This window comes from Coregonus clupeaformis, unplaced genomic scaffold, assembly GCF_020615455.1.
Source record: "Coregonus clupeaformis isolate EN_2021a unplaced genomic scaffold, ASM2061545v1 scaf1714, whole genome shotgun sequence".
Taxonomy (NCBI): domain Eukaryota; kingdom Metazoa; phylum Chordata; class Actinopteri; order Salmoniformes; family Salmonidae; genus Coregonus; species Coregonus clupeaformis.
In genome coordinates, this window is record NW_025535168.1 from 49,743 (window position 1) to 74,951 (window position 25,209).

The 25,209-nt window shown below is 42.2% G+C and overlaps 1 protein-coding gene across 1 annotated transcript; it reads right to left on the minus strand.

The window, feature by feature from the left end:
• Window positions 1–4,178: 4,178 nt before the first annotated feature.
• Window positions 4,179–21,082, minus strand: LOC123487476 (zinc finger protein 850-like; the record flags this gene model as incomplete). The annotated part of the gene is made up of 2 exons (XM_045218667.1): window positions 4,179–5,649; window positions 20,056–21,082. Coding segments are annotated over 2 exons (2,343 nt in total), but the record flags the coding sequence as incomplete, so codon positions are not given.
• Window positions 21,083–25,209: the final 4,127 nt, after the last annotated feature.

The following is a 25,209-nucleotide window of genomic DNA, read 5'->3' on the forward strand; positions in this document are numbered from 1 at the left end:
GGCTGCTTCAGTGACCCAGAAATCAGGAGTTGACCTCTTGGATAGGTAAGAGATAGCAGGAACATAATCAAACCAGACTCAGAGCTGGATAGGTAAGAGATAGCAGGAACATAATCAAACCAGACTCAGAGATGGATAGGTAAGAGATAGCAGGAACATAATCAAACCAGACTCAGAGCTGGATAGGTAAGAGATAGCAGGAACATAATCAAACCAGACTCAGAGCTGGATAGGTAAGAGATAGCAGGAACATAATCAAACCAGACTCAGAGCTGGATAGGTAAGAGATAGCAGGAACATAATCAAACCAGACTCAGCGCTGGATAGGTAAGAGATAGCAGGAACATAATCAAACCAGACTCAGAGCTGGATAGGTAAGAGATGGCAGGAACATAATCAAACCAGACTCAGCGCTGGATAGGTAAGAGATAGCAGGAACATAATCAAACCAGACTCAGCGCTGGATAGGTAGGAGATAGCAGGAACATAATCAAACCAGACTCAGCGCTGGATAGGTAAGAGATAGCAGGAACATAATCAAACCAGACTCAGAGCTGGATAGGTAAGAGATAGCAGGAACATCATCAAACCAGACTCAGAGCTGGATAGGTAAGAGATAGCAGTATCATAATCAAACCAGACTCAGAGCTGGATAGGTAAGAGATAGCAGGAACATAATCAAACCAGACTCAGAGCTGGATAGGTAAGAGATAGCAGGAACATAATCAAACCAGACTCAGAGCTGGATAGGTAAGAGATAGCAGGGACATAATCAAACCAGACTCAGAGCTGGATAGGTAAGAGATAGCAGGAACATAATCAAACCAGACTCAGAGCTGGATAGGTAAGAGATAGCAGGAACATAATCAAACCAGAACTCAGAGCTGGATAGGTAAGAGATAGCAGGAACATAATCAAACCAGACTCAGAGCTGGATAGGTAAGAGATAGCAGGAACATAATCAAACCAGACTCAGAGCTGGATAGGTAAGAGATAGCAGGAATATATTCAAACCAGACTCAGAGCTGGATAGGCAAGAGATAGCAGGAACATAATCAAACCAGAACTCAGAGCTGGATAGGTAAGAGATAGCAGGAACATAATCAAACCAGAACTCAGAGCTGGATAGGTAAGAGATAGCAGGAACATAATCAAACCAGAACTCAGAGCTGGATAGGTAAGAGATAGCAGGAACATAATCAAACCAGAACTCAGAGCTGGATAGGTAAGAGATAGCAGGAACATAATCAAACCAGACTCAGAGCTGGATAGGTAAGAGATGGCAGGAACATAATCAAACCAGACTCAGCGCTGGATAGGTAAGAGATAGCTGGAACATAATCAAACCAGACTCAGAGCTGGATAGGTAAGAGATAGCAGGAACATAATCAAACCAGACTCATCGCTGGATGGGTAAGAGATAGCAGGAACATAATCAAACCAGACTCAGCGCTGGATAGGTAAGAGATAGCAGGAACATAATCAAACCAGCCTCAGCGCTGGATAGGTAAGAGATAGCAGGAACATAATCAAACCAGACTCAGCGCTGGATAGGTAAGATATAGCAAGAACATAATCAAACCAGACTCAGCGCTGGATAGGTAAGAGATAGCAGGAACATAATCAAACCAGACTCAGCGCTGGATAGGTAAGAGATAGCAGGAACATAATCAAACCAGACTCAGAGCTGGATAGGTAAGAGATAGCAGAAACATAATCAAACCAGACTCAGCGCTGGATAGGTAAGAGATAGCAGGAACATAATCAAACCAGACTCAGCGCTGGATAGGTAAGAGATAGCAGGAACATAATCAAACCAGACTCAGCGCTGGATAGGTAAGAGATAGCAGGAACATAATCAAACCAGACTCAGAGCTGGATAGAAGAAGTGTTCTTCCTAACCAGTCCCTCAACAGCTCTCTGACTGAGCTCCACCCTCACTGGGTCTTCAGAGGAGAGGAAGGCTGAGGACGGATGGAAGGATGAATGGATCACACAGGACACCAGATAAGACCCTCCCCAGTTCTTTAGCCAGAGAGCTGTTGAGGGACTGGTTAGGAAGAACACTTCTACAGCCAGAGAGCTGTTGAGGGACTGGTTAGGAAGAACACTTCTACAGCCAGAGAGGTGTTGAGGGACTGGTTAGGAAGAACACTTCTACAGCCAGAGAGGTGTTGAGGGACTGGTTAGGAAGAACACTTCTACAGCCAGAGAGGGGTCTTATCTGGTGTCCTGTGTGAATTTAAGTATGCTCCCTCTAATTCTCTCTCTCTCTCTCCCATCCCGGAGGACCTGAGCCCTAGGACCATGCCTCAGGACTACCTGGCCTGATGACTCCTTGCTGTCCCCAGTCCACCTGGTCGTGCTGCCGCTCCAGTTTCAACTCTTCTGCCTGCGGCTATAGAACCCTGACCTGTTCACCAGACGTGATCCTTTGTCCCGGACCTGCTGATATCGACCCTCTCTCCACCGCACCTGCTGTTTTGACCTCAGAATGCTCAGCTATGAAAAGCCAATGTAGTGTCGAGTCAATGTTGCTAATTATTGCTGTTAAACAAAGGAGTCCGCCCATACTGAACTTTGATCATAAGTTTATTCATATCACAAGATTTCAGCATAAGTTTACGGATGTCATGATCACCCGGAGAGCAGTGTCCTCCAAATTACAATGTCTGCTCTAACGTTCTCTGTCTCTAGCCTATACTTATAAGATATACAAAAATATGGGTGGCTCCCTCTACTGTCCAATCACCTGTGTCCAACGAACAGGGGTGTCACTACAAAATGGCTCCCTTTCTGCTAAATAAACATCCTCTCAGGTTCCACTTAAAACCTTATCAAAGTCATAATTCTTCATATACCCCTGAGGTACTGACCTGTTGCACCCTCTACAACCACTGTGATTATTATTTGACCCTGCTGGTCATCTATGAACGTTTTAACATCAAAGGCATGGAATAATTAAACATGTATATTTTGTCAGGCTGGATGTTTGAAATATGAGTAGGTGATTTGAGTCATGCTTCTTCAGCAGTGGAATAAAGACAATTAGCACTTGAATGTTGTAAAGAAATACTGGAGTGATGTAAGATAGTTAATAAAACAGTTCATAGACGCATGCGTTATCCTGCGTCCATGTTTATAGGCTGCAAGTACGTTGAAATGAAGTTGTTTTCAAGTCGTTGAAACAACGACCTAAAAAATACATATTTTTAACTTTAACTTTCAACCAAAACCAAACGTAGATTGGACCTCGAGCGTAGTCTTCTTTTCAACGTCTTTTCAACTATATTTTGCAAGGTGGGATACTGCCCAATGTCAAAACACAGTTTTAACGTGTCCAAATCAATAACCAATATGCAGAAATAGTTTGTGATAAATGGAAAACCTAAACATAAAATGTACTATCGACACAAACATGTTCCACAATAGTAATCATAATACTTGTATTTTTTTTAACGAGCACCTTATTAACTGCACAAGCACCAAAAACACAGTTGTTTTGACAAGTGGCAATAAATCACTAATATCGATTAGGGGGGGAAATCAGGTTGTACGTGCTGTTGAAACTAACACAACAAAAAAATACACATGGAAACGGGCGATATCTTTTACTTCACTGGTTAGAGGACAACCTGCAGAAGACAGTCAGCTACATTTTGGAGTGATGCATTTAAATTTAGCGGTCCCCAAAACGAAGAGAAACGCAACACTTATTTGTCATCACTCATATCGATATCACGTTGAAATCAATTGCGCGAGGGGGGAAATGAGGTTGCACGTCCTGTTAAAACTAACAGCTCAAAAACCACACGGAATCTGGGAATAATGTGTACATCACTGGTCAGAGGACAATTTGTAGAAAACAGCTAGCTACATTTAGAAGTGTTGCATTTTGATTCAAGTGTGTCGCCAACGTTGTAAGTGTAACACAACTCATTTCAGAGCCTGGATTTTCCTCCTGATGAGGCTAATATCCATATCACGCTGAAATCAATAGAACAGGGGGAAAACGGTTGGGGCGGCGCACAATTGGCCCAGCGTCGTCCAGGGTAGGGGAGGGAATGGCCAGCAGGGATGTAGCTCAGTTGGTAGAGCATGGGATGTGGGTTCGAGCAGGGTTGTGGGTTCGATTCCCACGGGGGGCCAGTATGAAAAATTAAAAAATTATGTATGCACTCACTAACTGTAAGTTGCTCTGGATAAGAGCGTCTGCTAAATGACAAAAAATGTAAAATGTAAATGGTTCTACATTGTGAAATTCATTAAAATACTTATACAACAATGTTGAAACATTGTGACATTATTTAATTGATATCATGAAACAACTCCTTCATGTATGTACTTTCTGATGTTTAATCAGAGTTATTTTAGCAGTGTATCTCTTGCCACATTGATCACAGCTATAAGGTTTCTCTCTAGTGTGTGTTCTCAAATGTACCATCAGGTTGCTTGATCGACTAAAACTCTTCCCACATCGATCACAGCTATAAGGTTTCTCTCCTGTGTGCGTTCTCAAATGTACCATCAGGATGCTTGATCGACTAAAACTCTTCCCACATTGATCACAGCTATAAGGCTTCTCTACAGTGTGTGTTCTCAAATGTGCCATCAGGTTGCTTGAATCACTAAAACTCTTGCCACATTGATCACAGCTATAAGGTTTCTCTCTAGTGTGTGTTCTCAAATGTGCCATCAGGTTGCTTGATCGACTAAAACTCTTCCCACATTGATCACAGCTATACGGTTTCTCTCCTATGTGTGTTATCTGATGTACTATCAGGCAGCTTGATTGAGTAAAACTCTTCCCGCATTGATCACAGCTATATGGTTTCTCTCCTGTGTGTGTTCTCTGGTGACTAGTTAGATGGCTAGATGTAGTAAAACTCTTCCCACATTGATCACAGCTATAAGGTTTCTCTCCTGTGTGTTTTCTCTGGTGTATAGTCAGCTGGCTAGATGTAGTAAAACTCTTCCCGCATTGATCACAGCTATAAGGTTTCTCTCTAGTGTGTGTTCTCAAATGTACCATCAGGTTGCTTGATCGACTAAAACTCTTCCCACATTGATCACAGCTATAAGGCTTCTCTCCTGTGTGTATTCTCTGGTGTATAGTCAGACTGGTAGATGTAGTAAAACTCTTCCCGCATTGATCACAGCTATAAGGTTTCTCTCCAGTGTGCGTTCTCAAATGTACCTTCAGGTTGCTTGATTCACTAAAACTCTTCCCACATTGATCACAGCTATAAGGCTTCTCTCCTGTGTGTGTTCTCTGGTGTGATTCTAAACATTGGGACGAAACAAAACTCTTCCCACAGTCAGAGCAGTGGTGTGGTTTCTCTTCTATGTGTGTTCTCAGATGTACCTTCATGTTGCTTGAGTAAGTAAAACTCTTCCCACATTGATCGCAGCTATATAGTTTCTCTCCTGTGTGTGTTCTCAAATGTCCCTTCAGGCAGCTTGAGCGAGTAAAACTCTTCCCACATTGATTACAGCTATAGGGTTTCTCTCCTGTATGGATTCTCATATGTCTTTTAAGGTCCGTAGAAGAGTTGAATATCTTCCCACAGTCAGAGCAGCAGTGAGATTTCTTCCCTGTGGGTTTCCGCTGGTGTTTCTTGAGGTGTTCTGATCTGGAGGGACTCTTCTCTGCCTCCTCAGCTTCATGATGTTGAGGCTCCCCAGAGGATCCACGATAGTCACGTCTCTCTTCTGTGTGAACGACAAAGTCAGACAGATGGTTAAAAGGCCCACAACAGCAGAAATACTGTTTATTTGAGGTAAAAGGTGATGCCCAGAGCGTACCCATGAAGCTGTACAACAATTGACATCTGTTAAATTATTTGACAATTGTCTTAAGACAGTCAAGTGAGCAATAATAGTAATATCTTGTCTTGTTTTCACATTAGTAGTAACATCGATGATTGTAGGCTAGAAATATGAATACGCACAAAACATATGAACAAAATCATCCACTGTGAAAGTTGATACTTGCAGGCCCTTCATATGTAGGCTATGAGCAGCACTTCGTTAAATTGATCAAATCAGTTATTGTTTTCCTTGATCAAACCGTGAGCAACACCTGTCAAACTAATTTCTCTCAAAACACAGGGATGTCGATTCACACGGGACTAGTATTACCAGAGGACCTTGGAGTTCGCCAAAAAACAGTAGGTTATTCTGGCTTGAATTGTTCCTCTCCTGCCATGTAAAAATGACTGCCATGGCAGATTCAGACGGGACTAAAATTGCAGATGTGGTGTTTTTGTGCTTGTGCATATAATTACATTCAGAACCGCGGACAGCGACAGTATCCAAAGCGGGAGAAAGTACATTTGTTATAAAATAATATTAGATTTATTAGTGTTGCATCATTTTTTTGTACATAATATAACCATATACAATTTATGTATCACATGTCTTAGAGCGATGGACTGTGCCATCTCCGTGGCCTCCACAAAGTCTTGTGCACCAGCTGTTCCGGACGACTGTATGATCACTCTCTCCTTAGCCGATGTGAGTAAGACCTTTAACCCCTGTAAATCTAAGCCGTTGGGGGAGGGGGGTAAACTGACATATGGAATTGTTTTAAGATGGTCGTACTATGGATTACTTAAATTACTTAGATTGAAGCAAATTTGCGTCAACTGACTCCAAGGGGTTAAACAGGTTAATCTTCACAGACAGATTACCAGGACGCGTACTCAGAGCATGCACTGACCAGCTGGCAAGAGTCTTCACTGACATTTTAAAACGTCTCCCTGACCGTGTCTGTAATACCTACATGTTTCAAGCAGAGGCATTAATATGGAGTTGGTCCCCCCTTTGCTGCTATAACAGCCTCCACTCTTCTGGGAAGGCTTTCCACTAGATGTTGGAACATTGCTGCGGGGACTTGCTTCCATTCAGCCACAAGAGCTTTAGTGAGGTCGGGCACTGACGTTGGGCGATTAGGCCTGGCTCGCAGTCGACCTTCCAATTCATCCCAAAGGTGTTCGATGGGGTTGAGGTCAGGGCTCTGTGCAGGCAAGTCAAGTTCTTCCACACCGATCTCGACAAACCATTTCTGTTTGGACTTCGCTTTACGCACAGGGGCATTGTCATGCTGAAACAGGAAAGGGCCTTCCCCAAGCTGTTGCCACAAAGTTGGAAGCTCAGAATCGTCTAGAATGTCACTGTATGCTGTAGCGTTAAGATTTCCCAACAAGGGACAAGAATAACAGCCCCAGGCCATTATTCCTCCACCAAACATTACAGGCACCAGGGGCGTAGTGTTCTCGGGGTCCGCTAAACCCAGATTCGTCCGCGGATTGATCACCCAGAGAACGCCTTTCTACTGCTCCAGAGTCCAATGGCACCGAGCTCACCACTCCAGCCGACACTTGGCATTGCGCATGGTGATCTGGGGCTTGTGTGCGGCTGCTCGGCCATGGAAACGCATTTCATGAAGCTCCCGACTAACAGTTATTCTGCTGACGTTGCTTCCAGAGGCAGTTTGGAACGCGCTTCAGCACTCGGCGGGCCCGTTCTGTGAGCTTGTGTGGCCTACCACTTCGCGGTTCAGCCGTTGTTGCTCCTAGACGTTTCCACTTCACAATAACAGCACTTACAGTTGACCGGGGCAGCTCTGGCAGGGCAGAAATTTGACGAACTGACTTGTTGGAAAGGTGGCATCCTATGACGGTGCTACGTTTAAAGTCACTGAGCGCTTCAGTAAGGCCATTCTACTGCCAATGTTTGTCTATGGAAATTGCATGGCTGTGTGCTCGATTTTATACACCTGTCAGCAACGGTTGTGGCTGAAACAGCTGAATCGACTAATTTGAAGGGGTGTTCACATACTTTTGTATATATAGTGTATTTGCGACTGCTCGACTAAAAAAATCTCTGTCGACAAAACAGCCTATCGACCAAACAATCGACCAGTCGACTAGGGTCAGCCCTGAAAAAAAATGAAAATACATTTGCAGAATATTATCCAATGACTTATCAACAGCTCCAACAATTTGACCCCCACAGGAAAGCCTCACTGGCAGATATAGAAAGACCCATATACTGTATAGCCATTGATTCCTGAAGAATATAAATTTTAAATGCCTCAAATGTTTCAACTGTCTTACCCCATCAGAAACCAAAACATGAGCTCATATAACGCCACTGTTTGTAAACAAACACTGTATAGCCTCAATTTGGTTAAAACTGTGATTTTGACCTTATGGACGGCCAGTACTTGTATTCATAGTGTAGTCAATTCCAGGGGTAGCCCTGAGCTGGACTCAAACCTGGGTCCAGAGACTGTCAAGCCAACACCTTATAACTGTTATACCAAGATGTCTGAACTTCTTGATGAGGTCGCTAGGTTTTGGGTTAAGGTTGCTACAATAGCTTTCTCTATGAATTTGAGAGTGGTTACATTTCTCCAGCCCCCATCCCTCAGCTGTTTACCAAACCAAGTCTAAGAGCAGCCATTTTGTTGCTGTTTAAATCCTAGGTTGTCCCTTTAAAAAAGCCACTCATCAATCAATCAACCAATCTGCAGTTCAAACAATAACAAAGCTGTCATTCCGCCACTGTTTTGGTAATAAGATGATGATGGGGCTGGATAAATGTAACTACTCTCACATTCATAGACAGACCTATGGATGCAAGGTCTGACCATCCATGACATCAATATTATAGTTTTAACCATGTTGAGGCGATACAGTGTTGGTTTACATTTACATTGTTTCTAAACATTGGAGTAGAAAAAGCTTATTTTGGGATCTGATGGGGTACGACAGTTGAACTAAGCTCATGAGGCATGTGTTATATTCTTCAAGAATCAATGGATATATATCAATAATTTAAAAGTCCAAATATGGATGTAGCAACTGCAGATTTCCCCTTTAACACCACACATCAGTTCAACAACTGCAGAGGTTGTGCCTCTGTTTTTAAGACAGTACTTACTAGTGTTAATCAGGGCCCGGTTTCTCAAAACCCTCTTACTGCTAAGTTCATCATTAGAACCATTGGATGCCTTAAGATGCCTTTGGGAAACCGGAACCAGATATCCAGTTTCCTCCTCTTCTCCCTCCTCCTTTTTCGATGTGACAGTCATCTCCTCCTCCTCTTCTTTCACTCCAAAAACGGGAGCCTCCTCTTCTTTCACTGTAACATCCTCTTCCTCTTTCACTCTGAACGCGTCTTCCTCTTCTTTCACTGTAACATCCTCCTCCTCTTTCACTCTGAACGCGTCTTCCTCTTCTTTCACTGTAACATCCTCCTCCTCTTTCACTCTGAACGCGTCTTCCTCTTCTTTCACTGTAACGTCTTTCTCTTCTTCTTTCACGGTAACAGCTTCACCCTCTACTTGTTTTTGTATTGTAACATCCTCCTCTTCCTCCTCCTCTTTCACTAGAGCTTCTTTCTCCGTCCAGCAGACCTCCTCTTCTTTAGCAGGAGGAGAGTAGCTTAGTGAGCTCATGGTCGGGGATGTTAGCTAGCTAGGCTAGTGCTAACTTAACCAGCCAGCTAGCTGACCAATAACAACAACACCGTAAATATGAAATTAAATGGGATAACTAACTAGACGACAGAAGTGGGTTCAAAACACAGTGGCTAATATACACGAAAGCGTCTAAAGAGCTTTATTGGTTGGGCTATTTTGTCTAGCAAGCTACCGAGGTGTCTGACTAACTGTTGCTGCTGTTGAAAGAAGCGTCCCGTCCACTAGATTATACGTCACACTAGCAGCATAGCCTTAAAGTCCCACATCGCCATCTGCTGACTGGAGTGGGTAACGAAGTTGAGTAAAATGTAGATTTTATTTTCAGACAAAAAGTTAAAGGGTAGGAAGCATGAGTTTTTACTCACCAATGTAACAACACAGTGGCGTTTTAAAGACTTAATAACGTAGTTGTAGTCACGATCTGGTTAACTATAAGTACAAACATTATTATGTTTTTGGGGTTATTACATATTTATTAACTTATTTCCGGATATCTTCTAAACTACCCACAATGCACTATTTCTCAACATCATATTGATCTAGTCTGTGCTACAGTTTGTATGCTAGCCCCTCTAACGAAAGGTTTAATTACTCTAACCTACAAAAATACTTGTTACTCATTGATAATTGCCGTCCACTTTGTGTTTTAAATAACGATTCTAAGCTAATAGCTCTGGTTTTGGATGCCATTATAGATGAGTCCCGGACAGGGTTGATGAGAAATAGACAAATCTCGAATAATGTCACACTGGTATTAAATATCATAGATTACTCAGATTTGGTCTCTGATGAGAGTTTTATTCTCTTTTGGGATTTTATAAAGCCTTCGATACATTTTACATTTTAGTCATTTTAGCAGACGCTCTTATCCAGAGCGACTTACAGTTAGTGAGTGATCACATTTTCATACTGCCCCCCCGTGGGAAACGAACCCACAACCCTGGCGTTGCAAGCGCCATGCTCTACCAACTGAGCTACAGGGATAAAGTAGAACATTACTATTTTTCATGCCCTTAAAACATTTGTCTTTGGAAATTTATTTTGTAAATCTATTAATACTCTGTAAATGCAACATTTAAAGTTTTGATTTCATGAGCCTGAAATAATAAATTTTTCATACGCACAACATTTTTGTTTATATCCCTGTCAGTGAGCATTTCTCCTTTGCCAAGATAATCCATCCACTTGACAGGTGTGGCAAATCAAGAAGCCGATTAAACAGTATGATCATTACACAGGTGTACCTTGTGCTGGGGACAATAAAAGGCCACTTTAAAATGTGCAGTTTTGTCACATAACACAATGCCACCGATGTCTCAAGTTTTGAAGGAGCGTGCAATTGGCATGCTGACTGCAGGAATGTCCACCAGAGCTGTTACCAGAGAATCATCTTCAATTTAATGCTCTGAACTCCCCAATCTCCTGCATGTCCCTCTGAACTCCCCAATCTCCTGCATGTCCCTCTGAACTCCCCAATCTCCTGCATGTCCCTCTGAACTCCCCAATCTCCTGCATGTCCCTCTGATCTCCCCTCACTATTCTCCTCCTTTTAGTCCAGTAACTTGACTTGGTTAACGCACCTTTCACTTAAAGCACAAAGGTAAAGCTAGTCTGTCAAGGTGTCTGTAGGATAAACTATTTTTAAAAACAAAACCAGCATTGTAAAACGGCAGCAAATTTAACAATGCTCAGAAGTGGATTCAGTTGCATGGCAAGGTAGTTTTCCATGGTGTATTTGAGTCTTTCCATGTAATTAAACCGCCATAGAAAACGTAGATTGACCGGGGTTAGAGGAAGCAACAGATCTGGAGATGAAAATGACGAGGGTTTCAAGTTGATTTTGATTGGGTCCGAGGCGGCCGGAAACAAAAATGGTACCACCCTCCCGACCCAACGCTGAAATATGGAAGAGATACAACCAGGAGGGGGCGTGGCCTAAACTAGTAACGGTCACAGCAAACTAACGCTCTTATTTAAATCAACACTGTTAAGGACAAGCATATTAATAATAATAATAATAATATGCCATTTAGCAGACGCTTTTATCCAAAGCGACTTACAGTCATGCGTGCATAAATTTTTACGTATGGGTGGTCCCGGGGATCAAACCATACTCTACCAATTGAGCTACAGAGGACCATTAAGGTTAGAATATTGCAGAGAACAATCTAATTATTAATGTTGTAGAAAATGGTCTTTGTCCTCCGTCAAACACAAAGAACTTTCAGAGTTTTTTGTAGAATTAAGATAGACTTTATTACAATCAATATAGCCGAGGTGGTCTGCAGAGCATCTAACTTTCCACCTCTCAGCTCTCAGTTTACACAGTCAATTTACATACATTTTAGATTAATCCCTCCCTCTTTGGTTCCTCCACCACTGTCTCCAGTTTTCACCTCTTGACCGCTCCGCCCACTTCCTTAATGGCGGTATCTGACTTCCCTCCCTTCTAGTTCCGTGTCTGGAAACAATAGTGGTGGGACCAAGCCCTGTCATGCAAAAATAACAGAGCAATTTCCTGGCTCCGTTCTGACCCCCTAATTGATTCCCAAACCTATCAATCGTTACTTAAAAAACATGGCAGGTCCATAATCAATTTTCTCAAACATACACAAGCCTCCTCCCTCTGTACCACCCAGTCCAAACGCCCCCGTCATGCTGTGATTAACCAGGTTTAGTCTGAACTCTGTTCAACCCCTGGCTCTGTTCCAGGACTATGCCTAAGGAGAGAGGCGAAGGGCAGCAGTCTGGTTTCAGTCACTGATAAGGCAGGACAGCCGTGGATTAGAGAGGAGCGAGGAATTAGACCCGAAGACAGGTCAGATGAAAAGAGAAGTCGGAAGTTTACAGACACTTACAGGTGGGAGTCATTAAAACTCGTTGAGGTATGAAGAGAGATGTCTATGTTATACTGGGTATATTTACTACTGTATGAGTTCTGTTGGTGTACTCTACCTGTATGTACTGGTATCTCAAACGGCATCCTATCCCCATAGAGCTGTCTATGTTATACTGTGTATATTTACTACTGTACTCTACCTGTATGTACTGGTATCCCAAACGGCATCCTATCCCCATAGAGCTCTGGTCAAAAGTAGTGCACTATATAGGGAACAGGGAGCCATTTGAGACACACTTTATGTGTGTGTGTGTGTGTGTGTGTGTGTGTGTGTGTGTGTGTGTGTGTGTGTGTGTGTGTGTGTGTGTGTGTGTGTGTGTGTGTGTGTGTATATGTACAGTTGAAGTCGGAAGTTTACATACACTTAGGTCGGAGTCATTAAAACTAGTTTTTCAACCACTCCACAAATTTCTTGTTAACAAACTATAGTTTTGGCAAGTCGGTTAGGACATCTACTTTGTGCATGACACAAGTAATTTTTCCAACAATTGTTTACAGATATGACTTATAATTCACTGTATCACAATTCCAGTGGGTCAGAAGTTTACATACACTAAGTTGACTGTGCCTTTAAACAGCTTGGAAAATTCCAGAAAATGATGTAATGGCTTTATAAGCTTCTGATAGGCTATTTGACATAATTTGAGTCAATTTGAGGTGTACCTGTGGATGTATTTCAAGGCCTACCTTCAAACTCAGTGCCTCTTTGCTTGACATCATGGGAAAATCAAAAGAAATCAGCCAAGACCTCAGAAAAAAAATTGTAGACCTCCACAAGTCTGGTTCATCCTCGGGAGCAATTTCCAAACGCCTGAAGGTACCACCTTCATCTGTACAAACAATAGTACGCAAGTATAAACACCATGGGACCACGCAGCCGTCATACCACTCAGGAAGGAGACGCGTTCTGTCTCTTAGAGATGAACATACTTTGGTGCGAAAAGTGCAAATCAATCCCAGAACAACAGCAAAGGACCTTGTGAAGATGCTGGAGGAAACAGGTACAAAAGTATCTATATCCACAGTAAAATGAGTCCTATATCGACATAACCTGAAAGGACGCTCAGCAAGGAAGAAGCCACTGCTCCAAAACCGCCATAAAAAAGGCAGACTACGGTTTGCAACTGCACATGGGGACAAAGATCGTACTTTTTGGAGAAATGTCCTCTGGTCTGATGAAACAAAAATAGAACTGTTTGGCCATAATAACTATCGTTATGTTTGGAGGAAAAAGGGGGTCTTGCAAGCCGAAGAACACCATCCCAACCGTGATGCACGGGGGTGGCAGCATCATGCTGTGGGGGTGCTTTGCTGCAGGAGGGACTGGTGCACTTCACAAAATAGATGGCATCATGAGGAAGGAAAAGTATGTGGATATATTGAAGCAACATCTCAAGACAGCAGTCAGGAAGTTAAAGCTTGGTCGCAAATGGGTCTTCCAAATGGACAATGACCCCAAGCATACTTCCAAAGTTGTGGCAATGTCACGTTCGTTAGAGTGAGTGGACCAAGGCGCAGCGTTGAAGGCAAACATATTTATTTAAAGAGAGTAAACACTCGAACAAAACAACAAACGATACGTGCAGTCCTACGGTACAAACCAAAAGGAACAAGATCCCACAACTATTGTGGGAAAACAGCCTCTATAAATATGGTTCCCAATCAGAGACAACCAGCAACAGCTGACACTCGTTGCCTCTGATTGGGAACCACTCTGGCCAACAAAGAAATACCACACTAGAATCCCGACATAGAACAACAACACATAGAATATACACACCCTGGCTCAACATATAGAGTCCCAGAGCCAGGGTGTGACAGGCAAAATGGACAACAAAGTCAAGGGATTGGAGTGGCCATCACAAAGCCCTGACCTCAATCCTATAGAACATTTGTGGGCAGAACTGAAAAAGTGTGTGCGAGCAAGGAGGCCTACAAACCTGACTCCGTTACACCAGCTCTGTCAGGAGGAATGGGCCAAAATTCAACCAACTTATTGTGGGAAGCTTGTGGAAGGCTACCCGAAACGTTTGACCCAAGTTAAACAATTTAAAGGCAATGCTACCAAATACTAATTGAGTGTATGTAAACTTCTGACCCACTGTGAATGTGATGAAAGAAATAAAAGCTGAAATAAATCATTCTCTCTACTTTTATTCTGACATTTCACATTCTTAAAATAAAGTGGTGATCCTAACTGACCTAAGACAGGGAATTTTTACTAGGATTAAATGTCAGGAATTGTGAAACTGAGTTTAAATGTATTTGGCTAAGGTGTATGTAAACTTCCGACTTCAACTGTATACCAGGCAGGGCAGTAACTACACCAGTGAGAGGAACCAATTAAGTTCTTGCCTAGCAACAGAGATGTACCCATGTTTAACTCTGGCTCCGTGTTCGTCATGTTGTGATTAACATTTACATTTTCGTCATTTAGCAGACGCTCTTATCCAGAGCGACTTACAAATTGGTGCATTCACCTTATGATAGCCAGTGGGACAACCACTTTACAATATATAAAATTTAAAAAAATAACATCTCTTTTTTTTAGCTCCGTGTTGGTCATGTTGTGATTAACTATGTTTATCTGTAGTCTGAGTCTGAAGAGATGTAACTACTGTATGGTCCACTGAATAATTCCCATCTTATCCCCACTCTGGGACTTTATTGGTCCCACATCTTTACAAATGGATATAGTGACTAATATATGAATACAGGGATATGTAGTGACTAACATAAGAACAACCATGTTTACGATATAAAGCACTAAGGTTATACTTTCAAACATTACCAATTCCAAAGGTAACAACATAAATGTTTCTACTCAAAATAAAATATAAGTGTCAGTATCCAAACACATTAAAAATACACAACAATAATGCAGCTCTGTTTCAATCATAATATATATTTAAGACAGTTATCTTGCAATTGTATAAGCAATACATGAACTAGTGGATTATTTCTAATATTATTTATCATAATATAATTTATTAATGTTTACAAGGTCTAGTAATGCTTGCTCTCCATTTCGGACACTTCCCTAACAACAGACTTTTGAATCTAAGCAGAACCTGTTTACTTCCCTAACAACCGACTTCTGAATCTAAGCAGAACCTGTTTACTTCCCTAACAACCGACTTCTGAATCTAAGCAGAACCTGTTTACTTCCCTAACAACCGGCTTCTGACTCTAAGCAGAACCTGTTTACTTCCCTAACAACCGACTTCTGAATCTAAGCAGAACCTGTTTACTTCCCTAACAACCGACTTCTGACTCTAAGCAGAACCTGTTTACTTCCCTAACAACCGACTTCTGAATCTAAGCAGAACCTGTTTACTTCCCTAACAACCGACTTCTGAATCTAAGCAGAACCTGTTTACTTCCCTAACAACCGACTTCTGAATCTAAGCAGAACCTGTTCACTTCCCTAACAACCGACTTCTGAATCTAAGCAGAACCTGTTCACTTCCCTAACAACCGACTTCTGAATCTAAGCAGAACCTGTTTACTTCCCTAACAACCGACTTCTGAATCTAAGCAGAACCTTGTTTAGGGGATTAAGAGACTTGTCCGTGGACACTCGTAACCGGAAAACCCTTTGTAACATACATCTACTACATAGGTAAGACATGAGAGAGGCGTAGTCTATCTTTTTTAGGATTCCTGGTTTTCCTCAGGCGTCCCCCATATGGGACTCCCAGTTCCAACACCAAAATCCATTTAAAATGTTACCTCACCTACTTTCCTTAACTAATGCTTCATCTATGTTTGCTTATTATCCCATTTCTGACCTCATTCTAGAGTCATTATCACCACAAAAGTAATATGGAACAGGATATATAAGTCTGGGAGGATGAATATCTCCAAGTCCAGGTTTCTCCAGCTGTTGCTGGTCCTTGTAGTCATGACAAGCCCCTCCTCTTCCTCCTGCCACCACCCTATCAAAGACATTCTGGGTTTCCGTAAGGGCAGTCAAGTGGTCCTCCTTTGACGTTGCTTCCCATTAGAATTCGTATAGTGTCCTGGTTTCCCTGGTAACTGGGATCACCTCTGTCAAGTTCATGTCCCATTCGGGTTCCGGTCCTTATGGTCGTTCTCCTCACAGTCATTTGTTTCACCGTGGTTCTGATCAACTGGGTTTTCAGCAATGGCAACAAACAGCAAAAAGACTATTCCCGTTACTACCAGTGCTATGCTTATTATCATTGCCATTTTTAGTGAACATTGCTCCCCGTTTTCCAAATGTCAAATTCAGCCAATCCCAGGCACACGTGTCCTGCCCAGCTTTATTATTGACTTCCTGTCTCAATCCTTTAAGCTTGATCATTGCTTCAGAGAATATTCCTCCTGGGGCAGTATTATCTTGACTTCCTGTCTCAATCCTTTAAGCTTGATCATTGCCTCAGAGAATATTCCTCCTGGGGCAGTATTATCTTGACTTCCTGTCTCAATCCTTTAAGCTTGATCATTGCCTCAGAGAATATTCCTCCTGGGGCAGTATTATCTTGACTTCCTGTCTCAATCCTTTAAGCTTGATCATTGCCTCAGAGAATATTCCTCCTGGGGGCAGTATTATCTTGACTTCCTGTCTCAATCCTTTAAGCTTGATCATTGCCTCAGAGAATATTCCTCCTGGGGGCAGTATTATCTTGACTTCCTGTCTCAATCCTTTAAGCTTGATCATTGCCTCAGAGAATATTCCTCCTGGGGCAGTATTATCTTGACTTCCTGTCTCAATCCTTTAAGCTTGATCATTGCCTCAGAGAATATTCCTCCTGGGGGCAGTATTATTAGGACTAAAAGTGCAGCCCTCGCTTCCGAACATAACACAGACTCTGCCTTTTTCTGCTAGGAGCCAATCCAGAGCCTGTCTATTCTGCCAGGTCATCTTACTTGTTCCCTGTACTTGTTCTCCCAGCGTTGACAATGCTGATGTAACCGGTGTGAAATGGCTAGCTAGTTAGCGGTGCGCACTAGTAGCGTTTCAATCGGTGACGTCACTCTGCAAGGGCCGCGCCTTTTGTGGAGCGACGGGTAACGGTGTTTCGAGGGTGACTGTTGTCGATGTGTGCAGAGGGTCCCTGGTTCAAGCCCAGGTAGGGGCGAGGAGAGGGATGGAAGCAACACTGGAAATGGAACAATTAAATACATTACAATCAACAGAGGTTCATAAATTATACTGACTCAGTGTCAGTATTTGAATCAATATTTCTTTGGATAACTCTTAATAAAAAGTCAGTATAATTTATGAACCTCTGTTGATTGTAATGTATTTAATTGTTCCATTTCACATTTTTATTAAGAGTTATGACTGAGACCCATGAGGCGTCACTACAGACCCGGGTTCGATCCCAGGCGGTGTCACAGCCTGCCGTGACTGTGAGACCCATGAGGCGTCACTACAGACCCGGGTTCGATCCCAGGCGGTGTCACAGCCTGCCGTGACTGTGAGACCCATGAGGTGGCGCAAAAAAAAGGATCAGGATCTCGTCACGGTATCTTTGGCATTTAAATTGCCATGGGTAAAATGCATTTGTGTCCGTAGCTTATGCCTGCCCATACCATAACCCCACCATGGGGCATTCTGTTGACATCAGCAAACCGCTCACCCACACGACGCCATACACGTGCTCTGCAGTTGTGAGGCCGGTTGGACGTACGGCCAAATTCTCTAAAACAACGTTGGAGGCGGCTTATGGTAGAGAAATTAACATTCAATTCTCTGGCAACAACTCTGGTGGACATTCCTGCAGTCAGCACGCCAATTACATGCTTCTTCAAAACTCTAGTCATCTGTGGCATTGCATTGTGTGATAAAACTGCATATTTTAAAGTGGCCTTTTATTGTGCCTAGCACAAGGTGCACCTGTGTAATGATCATGCTGTTTAATCAGCTTCTTGATATGCCACAGCTGTGAAGTGGATGGATTATTATGGCAAAGGAGGAGAAATGCTCACTAACAGGGATGTGAACAACATTTGAGAGAAATAAGCTTTTTGTGAGTATGGAAAATGTCTGGGATCTTTTATTTCAGCTCATGAAACATGGGACCAACACTTTACGTTGTTGCTTTTATATTTTTGTTCAGTATAGTTTATTTATATAGCACATTTCAGACATGAAATGCAACGCAATTCACAGGAAAAAATGAATAAAAACTATGAAAATAAAAACGGAAATATTTACTAGACAACAAACAGTGGATAAAAAACTAAAGAATATCAATAAAAGCTGAAAGACTAAAGAGCATCTAAGGAAATAACATTGGTTAAAACAGTAAGAATATGATTTAATATCCAGCCCAAAATATAAGCTGGTTTTACTACACTGTTTATAAACAATATAATTGTACAACAACAAAAAATCTGTTAATCACATAAATTATTATGATTACTAAATGTTACATAAAATGGAAATATTATGAAATATAAAAACCGAATGTACACCCCTTTGTTCATATGTATTGGCAATAATTCATTTCCAATAGGGAGGCATGGAATAATTAAAATTTTATATTTTGTCAGGCTGGATGTTTGAAATATGAGTAGGTGATTTGAGTCATGCTTCTTCAGCAGTGGAATAAAGACAATTAGCACTTGAATGTTGTAAAGAAATACTGGAGTGATGTAAGATTGTTAATAAAACAGTTCATAGACGCATGCGTTATCCTGCGTCCATGTTTATAGGCTGCAAGTACGTTGAAATGAAGTTGTTTTCAAGTCGTTGAAACAACGACCTAAAAAATACATATTTTTAACTTTAACTTTCAACCAAAACCAAAACGTAGATTGGACCTCGAGCATAGTCTTCTTTTCAACGTCTTTTCGACTATATTTTGCAAGGTGGGATACTGCCCAATGTCAAAACACAGTTTTAACGTGTCCAAATCAATAACCAATATGCAGAAACAGTTTGTGATAAATGGAAAACCTAAACATAAAATGTACTATCGACACAAACATGTTCCACAATAGTAATCATAATACTTGAATTTATTTAAACAACCACCTTATTAACTGCACAAGCACCAAAAACACAGTTGTTTTGACAAGTGGCAATAAATCACTGATATCGATTAGGGGGGAGATGAGGTTGCACGTCCTGTTAAAACTAACAGCTCAAAAACCACACGGAATCTGGGAATAATGTGTACATCACTGGTCAGAGGACAATTTGTAGAAAACAGCTAGCTACATTTAGAAGTGTTGCATTTTGATTCAAGTGGGTCGCCAACGAGGTAAGTGTAACACAACTCATTTCAGAGCCTGGATTTTCCCCCTGATGAGGCTAATATCCATATCACGCTGAAATCAATAGAACAGGGGGAAAACGGTTGGGGCGGCGCACAATTGGCCCAGCGTCGTCCAGGGTAGGGGAGGGAATGGCCAGCAGGGATGTAGCTCAGTTGGTACGCCAGGGTTCGATTCCCACGGGGGGCCAGTATGAAAAATAAAAAAATAATGTATGCACTTACTAACTGTATGTTGCTCTGGATAAGAGCGTCTGCTAAATGACAATTTTTTTTAAATGTAAATGGTTCTACATTGTCAAATTCATTAAAATACTCATACAACAATGTTAAAACATTGTGACATTATTTAATTGATATCATGAAACAACTCCTTCATGTATGTACTTTCTGATGTTTAATCAGAGTTATTTTACCAGCGTATCTCTTGCCACATTGATCACAGCTATAAGGTTTCTCTCTAGTGTGTGTTCTCAAATGTGCCATCAGGTTGCTTGAATCACTAAAACTCTTCCCACATTGATCACAGCTATAAGGTTTCTCTCCAGTGTGCGTTCTCAAGTGTACCATCAGGATGCTTGATTGACTAAAACTCTTCCCACATTGATCACAGCTATAAGGCTTCTCTCCAGTGTGCGTTCTCAAATGTACCATCAGGTTGCTTGATTGACTAAAACTCTTCCCACATTGATCACAGCTATAAGATTTCTCTCCTGTGTGTGTTCTCTGGTGTGATTCTAAATATTGGGATGAAACAAAACTCTTCCCACAGTCAGAGCAGTGGTGTGGTTTCTCTCCTGTGTGTGTTCTCTGGTGGATAGTCAGCTGGCTAGATGAAGTAAAACTCTTCCCACATTGATCACAGCTATAAGGTTTCTCTCCTGTGTGTGTTCTCTGGTGACTAGTCAGATGGCTAGATGAAGTAAAACTCTTCCCACATTGATCACAGCTAAAAGGTTTCTCTCCTGTGTGTGTTCTCTGGTGACTAGTCAGATGGCTAGATGAAGTAAAACTCTTCCCGCATTGATCACAGCTATAAGGTTTCTCTCCTGTGTGTGTTCTCAAATGTACCTTCAGGCAGCTTGAGTGAGTAAAACTCTTCCCACATTGATCACAGCTATACGGTTTCTCTCCAGTGTGTGTTCTCAAATGTGCCATCAGGTTGCTTGAATCACTAAAACTCTTCCCACATTGATCACAGCTATAAGGTTTCTCTCCAGTGTGCGTTCTCAAATGTACCATCAGGATGCTTGATTGACTAAAACTCTTCCCACATTGATCACAGCTATAAGGCTTCTCTCCAGTGTGCGTTCTCAAATGTGCCATCAGGTTGCTTGATTGACTAAAACTCTTCCCACATTGATCACAGCTATAAGGTTTCTCTCCTGTGTGTGTTCTCAAATGTCCCTTCAGGCAGCTTGAGTGAGTAAAACTCTTCCCACATTGATCACAGCTATACGGTTTCTTGAGGTGTTCTGATCTGGAGGGACTCTTCTCTGCCTCCTCAGCTTCATGATGTTGTTGAGGCTCCCCAGAGGATCCACGATAGTCACGTCTCTCTTCTGTGTGAACGACAAAGTCAGACAGATGGTTAAAGGGCCACAACAGCAGAAATACTGTTTATTTGAGGTAAAAGGTGATGCCCAGAGCGTACCCATGAAGCTGTACAACAATTGACATCTGTTAAATTATTTGACAATTGTCTTAAGACAGTCAAGTGAGCAATAATAGTAATATTTTGTCTTGTTTTCACATTAGTAGTAACATCGATGATTGTAGGCTAGAAATATTAATACGCACAAAACATATGAACAAAATCATCCACTGTGAAAGTTGATACTTGCAGGCCCTTCATATGTAGGCTATGAGCAGCACTTCGTTAAATTGATCAAATCAGTTATTGTTTTCTTGATCAAACCGTGAGCAACACCTGTCAAACTAATTTCTCTCAAAACACAGGGATGTCGATTCCCACGGGACTAGTATTACCAGAGGACCTTGGAGTTCGCCAAAAAACAGTAGGTTATTCTGGCTTGAATTGTTACTCTCCTGCCATGTAAAAATGACTGCCATGGCAGATTCAGACGGGACTAAAATTACAGATGTGGTGTTTTGTGCTTGTGCATATAATTACATTCAGAACCGCGGACAGCGACAGTATCCAAAGCGGGAGAAAGTACATTTGTTATAAAATAATATTAGATTTATTAGTGTTGCATCATTATTTGTACATAATATAACAATATACAATTTATGTATCACATGTCTTAGAGCGATGGACTGTGCCATCTCCGTGGCCTCCACAAAGTCTTGTGCACCAGCTGTTCCGGACGACTGTATGATCACTCTCTCCTTAGCCGATGTGAGTAAGACCTTTAACCCCTGTAAATCTAAGCCGTTGGGGGGAGGGGGGGCTAAACTGACATATGGAATTGTTTTAAGATGGTCGTACTATGGATTACTTAAATTACTTAGATTGAAGCAAATTTGCGTCAATTGACTCCAAGGGGTTAAACAGGTTAATCTTCACAGACAGATTACCAGGACGCGTACTCAGAGCATGCACTGACAAGCTGGCAAGAGTCTTCACTGACATTTTAAAACGTCTCCCTGACCGCGTCTGTAATACCTACATGTTTCAAGCAGAGGCATTAATATGGAGTTGGTCCCCCCTTTGCTGCTATAACAGCCTCCACTCTTCTAGGAAGGCTTTCCACTAGATGTTTGAACATTGCTGCGGGGACTTGCTTCCATTCAGCCACAAGAGCTTTAGTGAGGTCGGGCACTGATGTTGGGCGATTAGGCCTGGCTCGCAGTCGGCCTTCCAATTCATCCCAAAGGTGTTCAATGGGGTTGAGGTCAGGGCTTTGTGCAGGCAAGTCAAGTTCTTCCACACCGATCTCGACAAACCATTTCTGTTTGGACTTTGCTTTACGCACAGGGGCATTGTCATGCTGAAACAGGAAAGGGCCTTCCCCAAACTGTTGCCACAAAGTTGGAAGCACAGAATCGTCTAGAATGTCACTGTATGCTGTAGCGTTAAGATTTCCCTTCACTGGAACTAAGGGGACCGAACCATGAATAACAGCCCCAGGCCATTATTCCTCCTCCACCAAACATTACAGTTGGCACTATGCATTGGGGCAAGTAGTGTTCTCCGGGCGTCCACCAAACCCAGATTCGTCCGTCGGAATGATCACTCCAGAGAACGCCTTTCTACTGCTCCAGAGTCCAATGGCAGCGAGCTTTACACCACTCCAGCCGACACTTGGCATTGAGCATGGTGATCTGGGCCTTGTGTGCGGCTGCTCGGCCATGGAAACCCATTTCATGAAGCTCCCGATTAACAGTTATTCTGCTGACGTTGCTTCCAGAGGCAGTTTGGAACGCGCTTCAGCACTCGGCGGGCCCGTTCTGTGAGCTTGTGTGGCCTACCACTTCACAGTTCAGCCGTTGTTGCTCCTAGACGTTTCCACTTCACAATAACAGCACTTACAGTTGACCGGGGCAGCTCTAGCAGGGCAGAAATTTGACAAACTGACTTGTTGGAAAGGTGGCATCCTATGACGGTGCTACGTTTAAAGTCACTGAGCGCTTCAGTAAGGCCATTCTACTGCCAATGTTTGTCTATGGAAATTGCATGGCTGTGTGCTCGATTTTATACACCTGTCAGCAACGGTTGTGGCTGAAACAGCTGAATCGACTAATTTGAAGGGGTGTCCACATACTTTTGTATATATAGTGTATTTGCGACTGCTCGACTAAAAAAAATCTCTGTCGACAAAACAGCCTATCGACCAAACAATCGACCAGTCGACTAGGGTCAGCCCTAAAAAAAATGAAAATACATTTGCAGAATATTATACAATGACTTATCAACAGCTCCAACAATTTGACCCCCACAGGAAAGCCTCACTGGCAGATATAGAAAGACCCATAAACTGGATAGTCATTGATTCCTGAAGAATATAACTTTTAAATGCCTCAAATGTTTCAACTGTCTTACCCCATCAGAAACCAAAACATAAGCTCATATAACGCCACTGTTTGTAAACAAACACTGTATAGCCTCAATTTGGTTAAAACTGTGATTTTGACCTTATGGACGGCCAGTCCTTGTATTCATAGTGTAGTGAATTCCAGGGGTAGCCCTGAGCTGGACTCAAACCTGGGTCCAGAGACTGTCAAGCCAACACCTTATAACTGTTATACCAAGATGTCTGAACTTCTTGATGAGGTCGCTAGGTTTTGGGTTAAGGTTGCTACAATAGCTTTCTCTATGAATTTGAGAGTGGTTACATTTCTCCAGCCCCCATCCCTCAGCTGTTTACCAAACCAAGTCTAAGGGCAGCCATTTTGTTTATGTTTAAATCCAAGGTTGTCCCTTTAAAAAAGCCACACATCAATCAATCCACCAATCTGCAGTTCAAACAATAACAAAGCTGTCATTCTGCCACTGTTTTGGTAATAAGATGATGGATGGGACTGGAGAAATGTAACTACTCTCAAAATCATAGACAGACCTATGGATGCAAGGACTGACCATCCATGGTATCAACATTATAGATTTAACCATGTTGATTTACATTTACACTGTTTCTAAACATTGGAGTAAAAAAAGCTTATTTTGGGATCTGATGGGGTACGACAGTTGAACTAAGCTTATGAGGCATGTGATATATTCTTCAAGAATATAAATAATTTAAAAGTCCAAATATGGATGTAGCAACTGCAGATTTCCCCTTTAACACCACACATCAGTTCAACAACTGCAGAGTTTGTGCCTCTGTTTTTAAGACAGTACTTACTAGTGTTAATCAGGGCTCGGTTTCTCAAAAGTATCTTACTGCTAAGTTCATCATTAGAACCATTGGATGCCTTAAGGTGCCTTTGGGAAACCGGAACCAGATATCCAGTTTCCTCCTCTTCTTCCTCCTCCTTTTTCGATGTGACAGTCATCTCCCACTCCTCTTCTTTCACTCCAAAAACGGGAGCCTCCTCTTCTCTCACTGTAACGTCTTTCTCTTCTTCTTTCACGGTAACAGCTTCACCCTCTACTTGTTTTTGTATTGTAACATCCTCCTCTTCCTCCTCCTCTTTCACTAGAGCTTCTTTCTCCGTCCAGCAGACCTCCTCTTCTTTAGCAGGAGGAGAGTAGCTTAGTGACCTCATGGTCGGGGATGTTAGCTAGCTAGGCTAGTGCTAACTTAACCAGCCAGCTAGCTGACCAATAACAACAACACCGTAAATATGAAATTAAATGGGATAACTAACTAGACGACAGAAGTGGGTTTAAAACACAGTGGCTAATATACACGAAAGCGTCTAAAGAGCTTTATTGGTTGGGCTATTTTGTCTAGCAAGCTACGGAGGTGTCTGACTAACTGTTGCTGCTGTTGAAAGAAGCGTCCCGTCCACTAGATTATACGTCACACTAGCAGCATAGCCTTAAAGTCCCACATCGCCATCTGCTGACTGGAGTGGGTAACGAAGTTGAGTAAAATGTAGATTTTATTTTCAGACAAAAGGTTAAAGGGTAGCAATGAGTTTTTACTCACCAATGTAACAAC